Source organism: Musa acuminata, unplaced genomic scaffold (genome assembly GCF_036884655.1).
Source record: "Musa acuminata AAA Group cultivar baxijiao unplaced genomic scaffold, Cavendish_Baxijiao_AAA HiC_scaffold_1104, whole genome shotgun sequence".
Taxonomy (NCBI): Eukaryota; Viridiplantae; Streptophyta; class Magnoliopsida; order Zingiberales; family Musaceae; genus Musa; species Musa acuminata.
Window position 1 is genome coordinate 414979 of NW_027021317.1, and position 21634 is coordinate 436612.

Genomic DNA, 21634 nt, shown 5'->3' on the forward strand with positions numbered 1-21634 from the left:
AGATACTATGCCCAAACAAATATATAAAGATGCATTTTGATAGACTAGCAGACTCAGAGATTGAACACAATTTGCTGCAAATCCTTATTATTAACTGTGCCGCTCGAGCCTAGTCAACCGAATTATCTATAGAGATTACTATCTGAAGCATAATCCATGTGCTTTCTGCTACTCATGCTTCTTATAACTAGCAACTAGCAGGCAGACAGGCTTTACTCTATCAACAATATATATCACCAAATCACTTTCAAATAAGACGTTGTTGTTTGTATCCTAGATATCATCGATCGTTACATATTTATATTTTCATATGATATGATAATATGCTTGAAACTCATATATCATATATAAATTTATGAATCATTATAAACAATAATGAAGGAGCTTGTTGGCAAGACCATCCTTCTCTTCTTCTCGGCTCGCCGGTTCGGTACATGCCGTAGATTTCTTCCTCATATGATCGAGGAATATCACAAGATCAAGCGCATGGGCAGTGCTTTCGAGGTGGTTAACATCTCCATGGACAAGGATCAGGATTCCTTTGAGGAGTTCTTCTCCGGCATGCCTTGGTTGGCGCTACCGTTCGGTGATGAGAGGAAGAAATCTTTGAAACGCACTTTCGGAGTCGGTGTCCTCCTCCCCTCCCTGGTTGCCATTAGTCCTACAGGTCGAACTAGCACAAGGAACGCCACGCATTCGTTGGCGACACATGGAGCGGATACCTACACGTTCAGCGAGGAAAGGATCAAGGAGTTGGACCAGAAGATAGACGAGACGGCAAAGGATGGTCCGAGAAGAGGAAGCATGAGCTCCACATGAATGAGAAGTTGGAGCGGAGCCAAGTGAACACTTGCACAATTGTATTTGGTGGGATTAGTGTACTTCAAATCATATCCTAATGTTTCTCTAAGCATTGAGCTTATTGTAATTACCAATAGAAAAGAACAAAATATTGAGTCCAATCGTCTCGAGGAGACTATTTCAAATCTCTATATGAATGCATGATGAATAACAGCACTCACCCTTCCTCAAAAGTCAACTTTGTAAAAGGGCTGAAAGATGGAGAGAGATGCGAGAGAGATGGGGGTAGAACAGCAGCTGTTTTCGTCTCTCTTGCTTGTTCGCTAACTAGGTTGTACATGTCTCATGGTCAAAGCACACTTCCTTTGACCTTCCTCTTTTCGTTAAAGATCGACTCGTACGTAAAGCTGGGGAATAATACTCCATGGATAAAGAGTGCTATCTTCCCACGGTTCGGGATCAACTGTTAGGTCAGGTTCCAGGGGAGGCATTGATTGCTTGCTCGTATTGCTTACGGTACCCTCTTTCGGCAGATGGATAAGATGTGGGTGGCCCTGGAAAAAGTGGTTCTGCTGCCGTTCTTCGCCGATGAGAGAGGAATGAGAACTTCTCTCGCATGCCGGGAATCAGATGAATTGTGGTGGTCGATAGATAGTTAGTTGTATGTAATGTTGAGTGGAAAGAGATTCGGATGAAAGAGGTACGACGGCCCCGGTTCGGAACTAAAGGTTGAGCGCGAGATCAAGTCAAAGCTGGCGAGACCCAACGCATTAGTTCCCCTCTACCCAACTTGCCAATAATCAAGTTGTAGCTATAGTTATCCTTCTCATTTCTGAGCGCGAGATCAAGTCAAAGCTGGCGAGACCCAACGCATTAGTTCCCCTCTACCCAACTTGCCAATAATCAAGTTGTAGCTATAGTTATCCTACTTATTTCTGAGCGTGAGATCAAGTCAAAGCTGGCGAGACCCAACGCATTAGTTCCCCTCTACCCAACTTGCCAATAATCAAGTTGTAGCTATAGTTATCTTACTCATATCTGAGCGCGAGATCAAGTCAAAGCTGGCGAGACCCAACGCATTAGTTCCCCTCTACCCAACTTGCCAATAATCAAGTTGTAGCTATAGTTATCCTACTCATTTCTGAGCGCGAGATCAAGTCAAAGCTGGCGAGACCCAACGCATTAGTTCCCCTCTACCCAACTTGCCAATAATCAAGTTGTAGCTATAGTTATCCTACTCATTTCTGAGCGCGAGATCAAGTCAAAGCTGGCGTGACCCAACGCATTAGTTCCCCTCTACCCAAGTATCCAGTTGAGTATCAAGTCAAGTAGAAGGTATCTCGTTAAGTGGAAAGTATAGTAGATGCTCAAGAAGTAGAAAATAGAAGGTTTCGTATCTAAAGCCGTAGAAAGTTGCAAGTCCATGAAATTCAGTCTCAAGCAGTAGAAAGAAAGGTTGAAAGAAAGGATTGAAGACTCACCCCTAATACACTTAGGCGAAAGAACACGCAGGCAAGTGGAACTCGCACCCCATCCTATAAGTGTTAGAGCACCCATAGTCAGCTTATGCACCGGCGACAAGAAGTTTGCTTGTCTATTCCCGCTGCTTGCTCTTTCGCACCCCGACTCCTTGAAGAGAGAATATCGCTATCCTTGAAGATTCTATCGCTATCCTTTAATATAGATAGAATGGTGTAGTAAAACACTGGTTACTGCTGGCTCAACGCACAACGGCAAATAGACTAGTAGTGACTCTAGCGTGCACAATAGAATATAGAATCCGGTAAACAATAAGCTTCTTGGAATTTATGAATTGAGTAGAGGCTGCGTTTCTTTCAACGTTACACTTTCTACCTTGACTTGCAACCCTAGCATTCGATCTACCACATCTTTCTGCCCTAGCTTTCGATCTACCACATGTTGCATAGCTTGTTGAGCTCGAGCATCAAAGTTCTAGTGCCGTTTGCTTGTTCAATAAACAATAAGTTGATTCTACCACAAATCTGGCTTTGCTGATACTTCTCAGTAATAGAGGCTATTTAAACTTACAACTGAATGAAATTTTTTGCAACAGTGAACATATTATAATATTAAAAAAATAATTCCACATCTAATGTGTGTGGTAAGGTTTGTGATTGTATTTATTTTAAGGTCTCGAGAATCAAGTCTTCCTCACTAAGGTTGCATTTGAAAGAAAAGAAGATATCTGACTTTTGTCTCCACAAAAACCAACACATTGTCAGGCAATTTAAGAAAATACACATCATGCGATTTTATCCATAGGTCATCATGTCATATGAGAAGAGTAAAGTCAACCATTTAGTTCTTCAGCACTCCGTAAACCAAATGAATAGTGCTTTATACATTCGATACTAACTATCGGGTTAAAGATGGGAACTTTGGGATCACCCGCAACTAATTCACTGCCATATGATGATTTGTCCAAATGTATACGCTACAACCTTCAAGAGGATATATTGCTATGTACAACACACTTCAAATCTACAGCAGGATAGAAGGATCACTTGGAACTTCAGTCTCACCCAGCATATCATCATTTTTATGTATGAGGAGCATCAGGTCTGATCGGCTTATTAAATTGCACCAGTATCATCGTCATGTTGTCCAATCCCTCTTCACTAATGGTGGATGGTGCCAGACACCGGTCCAACACTCTTTCACATACTGCAGACAGGCAGCTCTCCTGCAGTTAGCAACATAGGCACCAGAAAAAGTATTATGATAAATAAAACAAAATATACTTCTGGCAAATAAAACTGCTTTATTCCATTATGTATAAAGCCTAAGATACACTATTTGGCCAAAAAACAAAAGTCCATTTCATGAGCTCGGTTACTGAGACCATCAAGTGTTGAAGTTAGCCTCAATCAAGGTCACTGACGTTACAGCTTCGGATAATTGGTTTATGTTGGACATAAGGTTCCGAGAAAGATACTCTTAAAGTGATCAAAAAATAACATAGAATAAGGTCCTCACCGTTTTTATATGCTCAGTGATGAAATCCACCAGTTGCTGGTTTATCATGCAATCCCTGGTAAAAAGTATCAGAATAGACACCTATAAGTACACGAGTATTTCAAATGGACACATACTATGGCAAGCATGAGTTCTCAATCTGATTCTATTAGAATCTCTAAGCAAGGAGCACTCGACTATGTAGAAAAACACCTTACGGTTATAAATGTTATAAGCCACAATGAAACATAATTCTTGAACTGGTAGATGATGATGATAACGGCACAACAGGTAATAACCAAACATGAGAAATTTATTACAGTCCAATGAAGTACATAGACAAAATAATGCTGAATGTTCAAACACAAACACTTGACTGATACTATCCAATGAATCTTTTGCCGCTATTGAGCTCTAATTTAATATACATCAACTGTTCTATTTGTAAGAGAAGAGAATTCATAGGCACACAAATAGCTGAGAAATTTATTATGAATTATAAACATATAATTTAGTGTGAGTAGTTTGATACTTCGATGTGCTAGAAACATGAAAGACAATAGTATTACTATCTTCTTTAAATTGTGGATGGACACTAGAGTATTGATAACATTATAACCGTGGCTTATGGTCTATCAACTATTTAAATGAAGGCATGTCAATGTTGCAATTGAAACACGATATATATGATTGTTGGAAATCTCATTATAAGAATAGTTATAGTAGATTTAGTTGTCTTGGATTTACAATTGCTAAAGAGGTGCTGAAAAGGCATACCAGACTCCATCACATGCTAAAATGAGAAATTCATCATCATCGCATAGCTCCACCTACAGCGAAGGCCAACAAATGACATACCGAGATTTATAATAGAACTCATGATAATATGGTGGATCATAGTTCAAATGGTTCTAAATTTAATCACTATTGGAAGCGGAACTGTGGTATACTCACAATGTTTATGTCTGGATTGCATGTCACAACTTGCTTCTCAGCAGGTAAAAACTTATTTTGCTTGAATTCCATGTCGCTTGCCATAAGTTTGCTTCTCAAGAGTAAAACATATGATAAGGCAGCCTACAAATTTTATTAAAAAACACTGAGGAAGTACCAATTGCTCTAGTGAGGTTTAAGCTTCCATTTATTCGTCCTGCTTGAATAAAACCACCTGCTTTTACGATCCTTTCCTTCTCCTCAACAAGATATGGTTTGTGGTCTGTTGACAAACTAATTGCCTATAGAGAACAAACAGAAGTAAGACTACACAATTGAGGCATATTTTTTGTCTATGATGTAATTTTGAAGCACATGAAAACACAAATCAGTAGAAAGAGATTCTCTTAGTGACAAACCCGACCCTTCCTCGAGAGTACACAACGAGAATCACCAGCATTTGCAACAATGAGTTGGTTGTTTCTGATGACTGCCACACAAGCTGTGCTTCCAGATGTCGGTCCAGAGAAATCAGAATGTGGTCCCTGACAAAGAGTTCTTTTGAGTCACAAGATTCCTAATGGATCCACTTAACTTGCAAATAGTACTTTACGCCTTTTCAAGATTCAGTCTAACAACTAGCACCGACAAGAACAAGATCTTGAGTATGAAACATGGACAAGGACAATGGACACAGAAAAAAAGGAACCAATATGACAAAACTTTAGAAACTAGGACAAGGTAATTAATACTAATGCATTTTCTACCACTCTAATTTATATTCAGCATGTATGTAATATTTAGAAAATTTATGGTGGGAACATATGAAAATTAGAAAAACAACAAACAATCACTTGCCAAATTCTTCTACCATTTTTGCCAGATATTGAGTATACATACCATAGTAAATTAGTAGTGCAAGATAACATACAAATTGCCTCAGTCTGTATAGAAGCCTTGTGTACATAAATATAAGCCTTCTAACAAAATTTAGGAATATAATGCAAAGATGATACACGATTTAAGTTCTGCACCTGCCAATAAGAATCAGTCTCCTTTTTCCTCTATTATGCATCATATACTCCTAACTTTGAATAATAATTTTTGTTCCATGAAACTCGAATTGAAGTGACATACCTGGTACACACCAAAAACTAGTACGTCTTAAGTTAACATAAGTATACGCATGTAGTATATTTTAAAGTATCACACTGTTCTGGTAATTACCCAACAAATCTGGGTTTGCAATACGGATAGACCTTTTTCTAAAATGTATGTTCTATGAAGCATTTCATTTCTACATCTTTACCATCACAATATTTTAGCTTTATAAAATCTCTGTCAAAACAAAATTCAGAAATTTCATGTGAAAAAAGTAAATGCATAATCTTGTGCTTCTCACTTATATTGGACATATAAAAGCAACCAACTTCCAAACAGGGAAATCTGATGAACAAGGACTCATCAGACACTTCAGACCAAGTGAATTATAGGCCAAAGGAACAACTTTAATGGACATGTTCAATTTTAGGAGAGGCCAAACCCAGACAAGTGACCTACAGCAATATCACAAACCACAGAAGTCAGTTTGAGGTGTGACATATCGTGGGAAAATTAGAGCTCAATTATCTCTCAATCTCTTTCTCTGTTCTTTCACTCCTTTGATCTCTCTTCCCAATGTACTGCCCCTCCTTTCTCAAAGTTTGTATTTCTATCTTCAACAACAGCACAACATTTTAAATTTTCATCCGAAAAACATGTTATACAATTCCTTGACAACCAAGACCCTAAACATTGTAAAACACTTTGTCAACTGCAGAGACAGCTCAAACAAATCAAACAACTACTGTTGAAAAGTTGGCTTCAGCCAAAATCTCCTAAAATACTTTCCCATCCTTTTATAGCTTCAACAGCTCATTTAGGTATTAAAAAAAAAATCTTGAAACTTTGGCTTCCCTGAGAACAATTCAACCATTATATAAAATACAACTAAGATGGATGACAAAGAAAAATGCTTTCACAGACTCCACAGCTGTACTTTTTTTGGATTCTTCATTCGTGCACATATATTACAGCACAAAAGGAACTTCAGACCCACATAATTAAAAGACAATCCTTCCAAAAACAAAACAAGCAAAGTATTCAAGATATGGCATCCCCAGCATATTAAATGAAACAATATAACATCTTGAACAAAGTTAAAGAAGATCATCAGAGTAATATATCACCTCCTCATATGCCCATTCATCTAAATGTTCACTGGAATAACCACCCCTTGGGGACCATATCAATCCTTCAATTAAACCTGTGAACTTGTCCATTTTGTCCCCCAGTACAGCTAATTCCCTCCATCCTCTCTGTCCTTTCATCATCTCATCCATTCTGAATCAAAACAAGAATCATATGTATGACATACCATATGTTCTCTTGTCACATTACATGCTTTATGACATACCATATGTGGCCTAAAACTGAATTTTTTATCTCAACTCAAAACTACAGATATTGGAAGACAATAGTAGCATCATATGTTACCTTAAAAATGCTTTTTGTACTGAAGCAGATAAATCACCACCCAACTGAGGCTCATACTTGAGAATTTGAGTGTGCAGGTATTTTGCACAGAATTTGGCTACTACTTTTCCTGAAACAACATATTACCTCAGTAAGAATTGGTTAATAGTTGCAATATTACTACATCTGAGATAAAAAAGACAAGGAAAACAAGTGGTGAAGCAGAGTCACTGTACAAATCAAATCTAGTATAGAAAATCATTTCTTGTAGTGAGGAAAATACAACAACACGCACCAAGTAACAGGACACTATGAGTCTGACAATCACAACCTTAACATAGAAGGAACTGTTTGTGTAGACAAATTATATTAGTTTTCAGGTCATCTAGGCTCTTGTATAGAGGATTCAATTATGTCAGAAAATGTCACCAGTGTCTCAAATGTAAAGAAAAGTGAAGCAATAATAGTGAATTGGATTACAGATGTGCATTTTCAGTCAAGTTTGAGCTCTCTAAAGTAAATATAAGCAATTATTCTGATAAAGTTGTAAGTAATAACAATTTAGTTTAGCCAATTTTCAATACAAGCATTACCATGATTACTAATCCTTGCAACTACAATTTATTGATTTATAGACCATATTTGTCAAGCATTTCTACTATAGCTATGTTAAATGCCCAAAATTAATTTTGCATGACATCGTGTTCCTTTCATTACTTTATGTATAGTCGTATAACAGCACAACCCACGTCAGCAATGAAGACCAATCTGACCGATGTATCGTGTCTCAGGGGTCACTCACACCTCGCCAACTGCGCAGCTCCCACATCATCCGTAGAGTTATCATGGGTGACTTAGTCCCTTGTTTCTCTTGTCGCCACGTGGCGGATAAGCCTTGAGTGCTCGACAAGTTGAAAGTAGGAGAATATAAAGAATTCCGACGGCCGTCCGCACAAGTCAGCGGGAAGAGAAAAAATAATGTGGCGAATTTCCAAAAAATCTATTATTTTCATAATTCATTATAATTAAATCTATTATTTCCAAAAAACATTATAATTAAATCAGTTTAGACCATAAAAAAATCCTTATGCGCAATTCTCCCAATATAATATATTATATTATATAATAGTCTAATTTTTGTAAAACTTTGAAACTCGAATATCAATGCAAATTATCTATTTAAACAACAAAACTTATTCATCATATTTCCCTCCAAACCAAAGTAAATAACTGAGCAAGTTGTGTTTAGTGTTTAGTATGTACTCATAGTCAGGCAACTAAATTTGACAAAAAGTGTTTCTAAATAACATGTAGCAAAAAAGCCTCCAATAAGAGTTCATTTGTGTGTGCAATGGAAGGATGTTGTCTGTAGCAGCAGAGCATGTCACAACCTTTGTAGCACACGAAGCCTTTGCAATGAAAAAGAACCTAAGCCAACCTCCACATGTGAAGAGTTGCTTGAGTGTGACTCAGCCTAGCATGCATGGGAACCTTTATGGCAAGCCACACGTCACCACATGCCAACTAGTGCATCAATCGTAGGCTCCATTTGAGCAAATCGGACAATGTAAAAGACAACCTCGGAATCGACCACTAAAAGTTGTAAACATGTACATGATAAAGTTTTCAACACTAGACTAGATAACTATATCTTAATTGTCCTCCAAAACTTCTACCAAGAGAACAGCCATTATACTTTTACCCTTCACCTAAATTCTTAAAGATTTCCTGGAAGATCATCTTCAAGGTTAAGATATATCTAAATTAGGCTATGTCACAGTCAAATTGGGAGATTGCAAAAAGACGAGATCGACGAATACATTAGAATATTTTATGTAAATGCTTTCCCAGCCCTCCATCTCCATGTTATTAAAATTTTGAAGTTCTCTCCATGAAGGAGCCCAATTTGAGTATATCGACAATCATGTGCATAAGTTGCCATTTCAGTAATATGAGAATGGAAACTAGGTCACAGACCAAACTATAATTAGGAACACTATCTTGTATCAGACAAAACAAATGGCATTCATAAAGCTCATGAGTTGTAATGACTGTTACAGAACAATCATTTTGCTAATTCAAGACTCTTTATGCTTTCACTTGAATGTTTGTCCAGGCTTAAGATTATAGTTCTCTGGCAAGGTGTTATAAATGCCATACGTGAACTTCGCCTAAACCATGCCAGTTCAAGATCAAATCAGTCATCTAATGTGATACACAACGTGAGCCAACAATTTAATTATATAATAAGGCATCTCAAAAGTTTACAAGACTACTTTGACATTGATCATCAAACAAATGAATAAATGCACAGACCACCATCTTCAAGTCAGATTCTGAGCTTAATTTAAAGAAAATGCTGGATGCAAAACAAGTGACAAAGTGAATAAAAAAGACTCCAAAAAATCAAGAAGCATAATGTCACAAAGGATTTTATAATAAGGTTACCAGTGAAGACTCCAAAAAAATTCATTCAAACATAAAAAGTATGCAACCTTTCTGGAAAGTTGTACATTTAGATAATGACAATTAAAAGCACAACATGCTTTGTCAATTAACATTTACAAATTGAATGCAGTGGCTTACTTCTTTTTCTGACATTAATACCTTGAGAATCAATTTGATTCCACCTCGAATTAGGTACATGTTTATCATGCTAGTTCAGAAATTACATTGGGTTCATCATGCGGTGAGGGTGATCACCTTTGGTCAATAAAGTTTTACCTCTAATAAACCCAAACTGCCCAACTTACAGCCTTAATCTGTGCTTTATGGAATATTTCTCCTAACATGTCTAGACAACAAAGCTTTAATATGTTGTGAATCATGAGAAATATTTTCTGCACCATATAAAAACGACTCACTTGGTTCCTAAAGTTGTAGAGCATCTTACTAATTTAGGATACAATCAGTCTCAAATAAAAAATGTCAAAGATTGAGAATAGTATATAGAACACCAATGAGAAAATTCTCAAAATAATGGTTCCAACAAATTTCTCTAATTTTACAATTCACCTTCAAGGATTTAGCTACATCTTAAATTGCATCAAAACATAATCTGCTATTTTTTAACTATTAATACATACAAATAGACTAAGGATTTAATGATGTTGTAGCATTTGGGGTTAGTAGAAAAAAATTGTTAGAGCACAAAGCGTGTTGTACTACATCACAAACTAATAAATTTCATATTGTTGCTAAAATGCATTAAAAGGGAGGGGGGAAAAACACTCCAGAAAACTGAAATAAGCTGCACTTATTGTAACCTAAAGCATATCCAAAACGCCAAATTCACCAAGACTGACTACCAGTTTGGAACTAGGTTTCCAGGATCATCCCCAGATAAACTACTAATCCAGACACTAGACTAAATCCGTACCATGGATTAAGAAATGAAGCGGCTTTCCATCTACCGGAGCCTAGAGGCACTCAAGAAGGAACACATTCAGAAACCCTAGGCAAAAAACCAGTTCACAGCGAGCAATAAAGAAGCAAAAAAAAAAAAAAAGACGACGACGAGAATCACCTGTTGGCACCACTTGGCGAGCACATGGAGGCGGAGCATCCGCTGCTGAGTCTTGGCGATGAACTTGAGGAGGTCTATCTTCTTCTCGGAGTCGGATCGCTGGTCCTCCGGCGCCCGGGACCGCTCCACCAGCTCCTTGAGGGCGAGGTAGGAATCCTCCGCGGCTCGTCGCACAAGGGCGGAGAACTCCACCGTCTGCTGCCCCAGTTCCGCCGCCATCGCCCTCCGCTCCGGCGCCCAAAGTTTGGGGCGGAGGGGGGGGGGGGCGCTAGGGTTTCGACGGCCCGGCTCGAATCCGGGCGCCGCGGGTGCAAAACGAAGGAAGGCGAGATCGAATTCGCAGCTCCAAGTTGGAGGGCGGAGGAACCGACCAAATACAGTGTGCAAAGACCGGAGAGAGAGAGAGACAGGCTATTTGGTACGTGCGGGTTTGGGTTTACGACAAATAGGAACGGGGGAAGTCGGTCCAAATGTGATCTATGTGGCCGCAACTTCATCATAAAAATCTTTTTCTTACATCTGATAATCTACTCGCAAATCATACCTGCTATACAATTGGAGGAAAACGATCGGTCCGCAAGAAGCTCAGTATAACCTCCAACAATAACGAGGGCAGACTTCTGTCTCAAATTAACCGGTGGGGAAATCCTTTCTTTTATTTTGCCCCCAGATAAATATTTCTTGTCTGCTACACGTCGCACTAAATGACTCACCCTCGCACCCATCTCTCTCATGCGCTCCACGTCTCATCTCTAGTTATATTCAGCCATGCGGGACTCTGGGTGCGTGAATTATTTTGACTCTGCCTGTTGACAAGACTAAATCACCCCTGAAACCTTGATGGGTGTTGGTGTAAACAACTTTTTTAGTCGTGGCCTTGGGGCCGACGCGACTTGTTCGGGGAGGTCCGAATGGCGGGGATCTTGTGTGGCGTCCCTTGAGATCTCCCGGCGGGTGGTCGGGTCGGGATGTCGCGTCGGGTGGAGAGCTTTACCGCAGTGTCGGGAAGAGGCGACGTCATCTCGCACTTGCACATAGGTCGGGTCGGAAGCTCGGCTCGACCCCTCCGACGATCAAGTCAACGATGTGGAAAAGGTTTTGGAGGAAGAGATGCCTCCGAGTGCGTTGTGCTTGTCTTTTCTCCCCTTGTTCGTTTAGAACTCTGGGGTATTTATAGATGAGTTTGATGTTATCTGATGTGGCTGCTAGCAGGAGTAGGACCGTACCTCCGATGGCGTCTGACATCGCCACTGGGGTTGCGTGGAGAACCGAACTGCCGCAGGGTATGGGCGAGCTTCGGCCGACGTCCCCCTCTACCTTGGTCGAGCGCGCGGGGTCAGATGGTTCAGTCGTTGTTTGGGAGCGGGTGACACTGGCGCATATCAAGTCGGCGTTAATACGCATTTCCTCGGGCAGGACGTCGCCCAGGTATGGCTGACGTCATGGCGCATTACATCGCCATTTTTACCCTTATCATATTCCCCCCCCCCCCCCCGAAAGGAGTTATGCGTCGGTTGTCGTACGCAGGGGGTCCGATGCATGGCTTCTTTCTTCAGGTGGGCTGGTTCCGCAGACCCGAGGAGCACGACGTAGGTGGGCTGGCCGCGCGGGTGTGTCTCGGGCAACATGGGGCCGAGGTGCACAACTCAATCGGGAAGCCAAGCAGAGATCGGGGTCTCGGAGAGCGTGCGATCGGGGAGCACGGTGTAGGCGGGCAGGTCGTGCAAGCGTGGTCTCGGGCAACGTGTAACCGAGGAGCACGACGCAGGCGGGCAGGGCGCACAGGTGTGGTCTCGGGCAACACGCAGCCGAGGAGCACGGCGCAGGCGAGCTGAACGCGCAAGCGTGGTCCCGAGTAACATGCAACTGAGGAGCACGACTCAGTCGGACAGGCCGAGCAGAGGTGGACTCGGGGGTCATGAAGCCGAGGAGCACGACGCAGGTGGGCAGGCCGCGCAGGGGTGTCTCGGAGAGTATGGAGCCGAGAAGCACAACGCAGGCGGACAGGCCGCGTAGGTGTGGTCTCACGGAACATGGAGCCAAGGAGCACGACACAAGTGGGCTGGCCGCGCAGGTGTGGTTTCGGGGAGCATGGAGCCGAGGAGCACGACGCAGGCGGGCTGGCCGCGTAGGTGTGGTCTCGGGCAACATGCGGCCGAGGTGCACAACTCAATCGGGAAGCCGAGCAGAGATCGGGGTCTCGGAGAGCATGCGACCGGGGAGCACGGCGCAGGCGGGCAGGTCGCGCAGGCGTGGTCTCGGGCAACGTGTAATCGAGGAGCACGACGTAGGTAGGCAGGCTGCGCAGGTGTGGTCTCGGGTAACACGCAGCCGAGGAGCACGGCGCAGGTGGGCTGAACGCGTAGGCGTGGTCCCGAGTAACATGCAACCGAGGAGCACGACTTAGTCGGACAGGCCGAGTAGAGGTGGACTCGGGGGTCATGGAGCCGAGGAGCACGACGCAGGCGGGCAGGCCGCGCAGGGGTGTCTCGGAGAGTATGGAGTCGAGGAGCACGATGCATGCGGGCAGGCCGCGCAGGTGTGTCTCGGGAAGCACGAAGCCAAGGAGCACGACGCAAGCGGGCAGGCCACGCAGGTGTGTCTCGGAGAGTATGGAGCCGAGAAGCTGCTCGTGCCATTTTCCCTCCTTGTCCATTTAGTAGTAGCGGGGGTGGAGAACTACCGTTTTTTACTTATTTTCTTAGGGGGAGCGGGTTGCTTTTACCACACGCTTTCGGGCGTTGAGATCGAGGCGTCAGTGCGCTGTTGCTTCAGCGGGGCTGCCACATCAGGCTTTCATTAAGGCGGAGCATTTTTTGGCATTTCTGACGCGACGTGACGGTTATGCATGTGCGTGGGTGGGCTGCCGCCCATTCTCGGGAGGCGAACGGGCACTAGTTCTGGCAGGATATCTCCTTTAAATAGCGGATGCCCGGCTTCGATTTTATCTTTTGTCGCAGAGTCTCCTTCTTCAGGTCCTGTCGTCCCCTTTTCCGTTTTCTTCCCCGCTTCCTGGGTCGTCCTTCCTTTCCTCGTAGCTCCTCTCCGTTAAGGTCAGTTGAGATGTTATCTTCTTCTCCCCCTCCTTCTTCCCCTTCCCATGTAGCTGAGGGGGGACGTCCTCCGACGTCTCCCGTGGAATCCTCTGATGGGGAGGCGACGCGGGCCCTGGAGGCCTTGATGTGGCCGCACGACGATGACTCCACCGTGAGTGGGTCACTGTTGGGGGGACTCCGGGAGCACTATAGTATCCCGGAGGACCACATCCTTAGTGCCCCTGAACCGGGACAACGGGCGTATGACCCGGTTCCGCAGGGTTTCGCGCTGACCCTAGACGCCCTGGAGGTGAGTCTGCACTTTCCTCTTCACCCACTAATCGTGTCTTGTATTTCCTTCTGGCGAATTTCGCCGTCCCAGGTGGCGCCGAACTCCTGGCGTTACCTGGTGGTGTTCCTAGGGGAATGTCACTACGCCAAAATCACCCCCACCCTCTGTTGGGAAATCTTGGGGGCGACATCACATGCGTAGCGGAAGAACAAGAAAACAAAATCCCCGATTCCCAAATAGATGTTCGTCGTCGTGCGAAGATTTGTGCGTAAAATCCACGAAACTTAAAACTGCGTATAGAGTAGATTGTGTTACCAAAGGAGATCGTATATCCATGTTTCCTTGCAGATCCTTAGGAGAGGGTGAAGGAGGTCAAGCGTCCTCCTCTCTAGCGGTGATCCACACAGCAGGGTTGCGACGACGCTCCTTAAAACTCCAAGCCTGCTTTGAGGTGGAGAGGGAGAGGAGAATAGGAAAGGCAAGCAAAGACTCTAGCCTATGAGGCTCTGAATCCCTCCTATTTATAGAGGCCCCCTGTCAAACCCTAATGGGTCCTCCCCTAGTGGGTATTGGATCTGCATCCAATAAGACAAGGGCTCCGTCGGATATCTCATATCCGAACCTCTACTCATCGCAATGCCTATGTGTGTGACCCTCTAGGCCCAATATCGAGCTGGCCATGAGTCATACCTGTCAGAACTCCTTCTAACTCAGTGAATTATTATCTCTGTAATAATTCACTCGACTCATCGATTATGGACGTACTAGGCCACTACGCCGTAGTCCCCAAACGATACAGGGGAATCCAATCCATTGGACCTGTTTGTCCTTAGTTACCGTGTACCTATAATCCCTCATCCATCTAATATCCCAGAGACCGTATATCGAGCATGGTGTTGTCAGACCCATACGGTTTCTACTCGAGTCTCGCTATAATCGGATTCTCCGGGAGAACTCTTTCTCTCTCAACCCGAATGACCCTGGCCAGGGATTTGTCTAGGCAAGAACATATGAGATATTCCTCTCATGACGCCGAGAGTGGATGATCCTCTATTGACACTCAATAGCCCTCGTAAGGTCGACTACCACTCCCAATAACCAGTTGTACTAGATCTGGGACAGCCAAACCTATAAGTCTGGTATTAAAGAGTGGAGCACTCATACAGGACATCCTTGGTGTCTCAAGTCTAAGGACCAGATACACCACTAGGACTACGGAATTGTTGTCTGACAATAAGGCATCATCAACAATCCAGCATTCCGTAAGCGGATCAATCAGTGAACTCATTCTCCAATGAGCACCTGTATTGTATCCTTAGTGTCCCTACACGAGCAGCTATGAGACCAACTGCATCCATCATATAGACGGGTATACAGCACACCAGTCTGTCCGGTTATCACGATATCCCTCTCGAGTAACCTATGACCGAGATTATTTAGGATATTTGTTTAAAGGTGAATCGATCTCATTATCGTGATCTCATCACGATCCGATTCCCATTGCACAAATCCAAGACATATATATATATATATATATATATATATATATATATATATATATATATATATATATATATATATATATATATATATATATATATATATATATATATATATATATATATATATATATATATATATATATATATATATATATATATATATATGCAATAGTTATAAAGTGATATAAGCCAAAATATAATAAGCAAAAAGATTCTGTATCAAGTCACACGTGCCATCACTCACGTGATTGGCTTGCTGGGCACCTATGACTAGCACCCTCAACCTGTTTCGTTCTTGTTATCGCCTCTCCAAGGGGCTCGGGGGATACTTTCTATCCACCCGGGAAGGGTTCCGAGTTGGAGGGGGGGGGGGGGGGGGGGGGGGGGCCTTCTAACAACAAAGGGTGGAAGGAGAGATTCTTTTATGTTAGTCGGGCAAGGGATTGGGGCTTCGGAGTACGGTGGTCCGCAAAGGCGATCGATAATACCGTTCCGACCCTGAGCGAGGCAGAGTGCCGAGATCTGGGGAGGCTCAAAGAGGTTCTCCCCAGCTCCTAGGTCCTCTGGAGCATGACCAAGTGGTGGCCGGTCGAGGCGGGCCTTAGTTCGATGCCTCGGGGTACGTTAGTAGTGTTTCAGTTCGGACATGCCAGGGCTTAATCTTGGTGCTGACACGCTTTCCCCGTTTTCTGTATAGATGGTGAATCTCCGATCACTCCTAGGCGGTCAGGCGCCTCCGACTCTGCCTTCAGCGACGTCGGTCGACCCGCTGCCCGGCTCGGAGGGCGCTCCCCTGTAGGTCGAGGCCGTGCGCCCTCGGAAGAAGGCGAAGGCAGCGGCTCCCGCGGGGACTGAAGCGGGTCCCTCTCGAGGTGAGGCCGGGTCCAGCCAACAGGTGGCTGGGAAGGGCCCTCGCCCTCCCAGCGTGCGCGACCTGTGCCGGTTAACTACCAGGGACGAGGAGCCGTTCCTGGCGCGAATGGTGGGCGAGATTGCGACCGGGGAGGCAGGCGATCCCTTGGTTGCCCGCTGGGGAGGTCTGTCCCGGGGGGACAAGGTGTGGGTCGGAGGGGACTCCTCCGCGGCCTTTCTCCGAGGGGCTCTACATCCCGACGTGGCTCGGGATCTGTACACTTAGCCCTCGGGGGCTCTCCTCGATAAGTCTGCCAAGTCCTTGGTTTGGGTAAATGCTTCTCCTCCCACCTTGAGGCTGCTCCCCTGACGCTGTTATTCCTGACCCGACTTTTTTCCTATAGGGTCTCCATTACGCGACGGCCCTGATGGACAGGGTGCGCGACGCCGGCCGGGTCATTGGGGACCTTATCAAGCGCAACGCCGAGCTTCACCGACAGGTCGAGGAGGCTCGAGCCGGAGCTGGGCTGGAGGCCATGGCGGCTGCTGGGAAGCGCACGGCGGAAGCGGAGGCGGAGGCGGCCCGTCTCAAGTCGGAGCTCAAGGCGTCCAAGACCATGAATAACGACCTCTAAAAAACTATAAGGCTAGAGCGGACCGAGCTTCATTTGTTGAAGACGGAGGCGGGCACCCTTAGCAAAAAACTAGAGGAGGCGAAGGTGGAGGCGAGGGCGGCTTCTGAGGCGCTTACCGAGGAGGCTCGTCTCCGACCCAAGAAGGACCGAGAATTAATAGCGACTTACAAGAAGTCCGAGGGGTTCGAACTCGGGCTGGCGTGTACGGGGCGGGTTTCTTTTAAATATGGATATCGGATCGCCACGGCCCGCTTCCATTCGCGCCACCCAGGCCTCGAGGTGGAGGAGGATCCCTTTACCTCCCATCCCGAGGATCTTGAGGTGGATATGCCCGAGGACGTTCCTTTCGACGACCGGCCGGACCCCCCGCAGGAATGAGAGGAGTGTTTTGTCTCCGAGATGTTGGTCGGTCTGTGGGTCGGGGGTAGGGTCCTGTAAGTCGGAGTCAAGTCCTGTAAGTCGAGGTCAAGTCTTGTAAGTTGTCTTTTTCTTGAAATAAAAGAAGGTTTTCTCTTCTCTCGTGTATTTGCTCGTCTTCTTCTTCTTCCCCTAGGAAAAAGCTTCTTCTTCTTCGAAAGAAAAATTTCTTTTTCCTTGGACGAAAGACTTCCTCTTTTTTAGACGAAAAGCTTCTTCTTTCACTAGGCGAAAAAGAAAAAAAAGCTTCTTCTTTCTCAGACGAAAATCTTCTTAAGGTTCTGGACGTTCCATGTTCTCGGCAAAGAAGAACCCTCCATTGTCGCGAGTTGGTACGTACCCGGTTGGATTACCTCGACGACCCGTTAAGGTCCTTCCCATTTGAGAGCCAGCTTCCCCCTTGCTCGGGTCGAGTCGCTGACCTCGGTCTTGCGCAGGACTAGGTCGTTTAACTTAATTGGTCGGGGTCGTACCTTCCTATTGTAGACCTTTGCAACAGCTCTTTTATACGAGAGAGCCTTTAAGTGCGCATCGGCGCGTCGCTCCTTGAGCATGTCGAGGCTGGCTCGAAGTCCTTCGTTTGAGGTTTCCTCATCATAGTTTCTTGCTCGAAGGGTGGCAATGGCTACCTCGGGCGACAGGATAGCTTCGGTTCCGAACGCTAAGCTGTAGGGGGACTCTCCAATCGCGATCTTGGGGGTGGTGCGTAATGACCATAAGACGCTTGGGAGTTCGTCCGTCCAGGCCGATCGGGCTACGGACACCCTTCTTTTGAGCCCGTCTAGAATGGACCGATTGGTTACCTCCGCTAGCCCGTTCATCTGAGGGTAAGCCACCGAGCTGAACCTTAACTTGATACCGTGGCTGTCACAGAATTGCCGGAATCTTCTACCGGCGAACTAAGGCCCGTTATCAGTAATGATGGTTTTGGGCAGGCCGAACCGGGTCACCAGGTTCCTCCACACGAACTTTTCAATTTGACGCTCCGCTATCGTCGCCAACGGTTCGGCCTCAACCCACTTCGTGAAAAAATCCACTCCCACGATGATGTACTTCCGCTGACCTGCGGTTGGCGGGAAGGGTCCGAGCAGGTCCAAACCCCACTGCGCGAATGGCCATGCATAATCGATGGGGTGAGTGGGACCGCCGACTGCTGGGGCGTGTTTTTGGCAAGAACTGCACCGCTGCACATAAGCCTTCGCGTCCCGGCACATGGTCGGCCAGTAGTAACCTTAGCGAAGTATTTTGTGTGCCAGGGTTCGCCCGCCGATGTGTTCCCCGCAGACTCCCTCGTGGATCTCGGCCTGAACCGTCTGAGCTTCGTCGGGCTCCAAACATCGTAGGAGGGGGTATGTAAAGGACCGCTTATAGAGACGTCCACTCACCTCGGAGTACCACGCATGCGTACGACGCAGGTGCCGAGCCGCAACCTCATCGGGAGGAAGGGTCCCGTCTCGTTTAAAGCGTAGTAGCTCATGTACCCATGTGGTCGGCATGCTGCCTGAGGCCGCGGCTGCTATTTCGAATGCACGGGTGGGGAGCTCCTCGACCTCGGGCCGGGCTTCAGAGGCCGGCCTTGACGCCAGCCTAGCTAGCGCGTCGGCCCGCCCGTTCTCTTCCCTCGGAATATTAGATAATGTAAAATGAGGGAATTTGGCGATTAGGTTCCTCACCTGTGCTAGGTACTTTGCCATGGTTGGGTCCCGAGCCTCGTATCCGCCGCTGAGTTGCTCGGCTACTAGCTGTGAGTCGGTGAGGACATGTATGGTAGCCACTTGCATTTTGAGGGCCAACCCGAGTCCTGCCAGGAGCGTCTTGTATTCTGCCTCGTTATTGGTGGCTTAGAACCCAAAGCGGAGGGAGCGCTCGAACAAGCGTCCGTCGGGAGCTAGCAGCACAAGCCCTGCGCCGGCACCCTTTGAATTGGTTGATCCGTCCACGTGTAGGACCCATGCTTCGGGAGGTTGCACGAGATCCCCGTCCGCGACCTGGGTTAATTCAGCGATGAAGTCGGCCACGGACTGGACTTTAATGGCGGTCCTGGGCACGTATCGTATGTCATGTTCGCTGAGCTCCACCGCCCATTTGAGGAGCCACCCTGCAACATCAAATTTAGATAAGACTTACCGAAGCGGTTGGTCGGTGATGACCTCCACCGGGTGAGCCTGGAAATAGGGGCGTAACTTCCGGGTTGACAGCACAAGCGCGAGCGCGAGCTTCTCAATCGGCAGGTAATGCTCGTCGGGCCCGCTTAGGACATGGATGACATAGTAGATCGGAAGCTGTTCGTCGGAATTTTCTTTGATCAGAATGGAACTGACTGTGTGCTGGGAGGCAGCCAGGTAGAGGCCCGGCTTCTCACCGGGAGAAACTGAGGCAAGCCGGGGGAGGTTGGCCAAGGTCTGCTTTATTTGTTTGAAGGCTTCCTCGCACTCCGCCGTCCACTGAAAATTCTTTGGGCTCTTTAGCGCCCTGAAGAAGGGGAGGCAGCGATCGCCCGACCGGGCGAGGAAACGAGACATGACGACGAGCCTCCCGTTGAGGCGCTGCAGGTCTTTGATCGTCCGAGGCGACTGCATGTTGATGATTGCCTGGACCTTCTCTGGGTTGGCGTCAATTCCTTTTTCGTGAATGATGAACCCGAGGAACTTCCCCGAGGTGACGCCAAAAGCACACTTCGCGGGGTTCAGTCGCATGCCGAACTTGCGCAGTGTGGCGAATGCCTCGGTCAGGTCGGCAAGGTGGGCTCCCGCCTCTTGGCTTTTTACAATCATGTCGTCCACGTAAACTTCCATGTTCCGCCCGATCTGATAGGCGAACATTTTGTTCACTGTTCTCTGGTATGTTGCCCCAGCATTTTTTAACCCGAAAGGCATGACCTTGTAAAAGTATACCCCTTGGTCGGTGAGAAAGGCTGTATGCTCTTGGTCTTCGGGCACTATTCTGATTTGGTTGTATCCCGAGAAGGCGTCCATAAAGGAGAGGTGGGCGTGTCCAACCGTCGCGTCGACCAACTGGTCGACCTTCGGAAGGGGGTAGTAGTCTTTTGGGCATGCATTGTTGAGACTGGTGTAATCAACGCACATTGGATTTTTTCACGAGAACTACATTGGATAGCCATTGTGGGTACCTGGCTTCTTCTATGAAGCCTACCGCTAAGAGTCGGCCCACTTCTCCTCGTATGGCGAGTTGCCGATCAGGGGCCTGCCGTCTGGGTTTCTGTTTTACCGGGCGAGCATCAGGCGAAATGTTGAGGCGATGTTGTGCAACCTCCGGATCGACGCCCGTCATATCAGATGGGGACCAGGAGAAGATGTCGGCGTTTTCCCGCAGGAGGCCGACGAGCTGCTTTCGTTCCCGCTCGGGCAGCTCCGAACCGATCTTGACCGTCTGATCAGGCCGAGCTTCTAGCGGTGGTACGTCGACGGTGGATCCCCTTGGCTCGGGATGGGGGGTCGGTTCTTCGTCTCCCTAGGATCCTCCAGCGGTGGTTCGACCCTTGCCCTCTTGTGTAACGAGACGACGGTCAGGTAGCAGTGCCTGGACTCTCGGGGGCTTCTCGTGACTTCCCCGACCCCGGCGTGAGTTGGGAACTTGATAGTTTGGTAGTAAGTTGAGACGACGACTCTGACCTTGTTGAGGGTTGGTCGGCCGAGGATGGCGTTGTACGCGGTGGGGAGGTCGATCACTAGAAAAGTGGTTATTACTGTCTTCGACCTTGGCAGGGCCCCTAAGGTTAAGGGCAGAGTGATAGCCCCCAGCGGCGAGATTGAATCCCCGATAAATCCAGTGAGCGCCGAGCACATCAGCTTCATATTCTCCCTAGCCAAGCCGAGCTTCTGGAAGGCGTCGAAGTAAAGTATGTCGGCTGAGCTTCCGGTATCGACCATGATCCTTCTTACTTGTGCATTGGCGATCCTGGCCGATATCACAAGCGCGTCGTCATGCTCGGGTTGTTCGGAGGCTCCGGTCGGGAAAGTGATCTCGGGCTCAAGCCCGTGTCTGGGAGCTTCGGTCTGGGCGGCTCTGGCGTATGCCTTTCTTCCCGTCATGGAACCTCCGCCAGATGTAGGACCGCCAGCTATTAAGTCGACGTGTCGCTCGATGGGGCCCTCTGGGCGTGGCGACAGCTCCTTGTCCGGTCGAAGGTA

The 21634-nt window shown here is 46.4% G+C and overlaps 1 protein-coding gene across 1 annotated transcript; it reads right to left on the bottom strand.

The window, feature by feature from the left end:
- Window positions 1-3048: 3048 nt before the first annotated feature.
- Window positions 3049-13406, bottom strand: LOC135666490 (probable protein phosphatase 2C 11). Its single transcript, XM_065178061.1, has 10 exons — window positions 12900-13406; window positions 10751-11018; window positions 7246-7354; window positions 6939-7092; window positions 5130-5255; window positions 4876-5012; window positions 4732-4807; window positions 4555-4607; window positions 3799-3853; window positions 3049-3505 (listed from the first exon to the last, which is right to left on the bottom strand). Exons 1-10 carry the CDS (start codon window positions 13404-13406, stop codon window positions 3362-3364), a joined length of 1629 nt encoding a protein of 542 aa, XP_065034133.1. The 3' UTR covers window positions 3049-3361.
- Window positions 13407-21634: the final 8228 nt, after the last annotated feature.

Coding starts and splice junctions, on each gene's coding strand:
- LOC135666490 (XM_065178061.1), bottom strand. CDS start 13,406: ATGGACAAGGAGGGAAAATGGCACGAGCAGCTTCTCGGCTCCATACTC. Junction 7,093..7,245: donor GTACAAAAAGCATTTTTAAG/GTAACATATGAT, acceptor GTTTTGATTCAG/AATGGATGAGATGATGAAAG. Junction 3,506..3,798: donor TCACTGAGCATATAAAAACG/GTGAGGACCTTA, acceptor TGCTAACTGCAG/GAGAGCTGCCTGTCTGCAGT.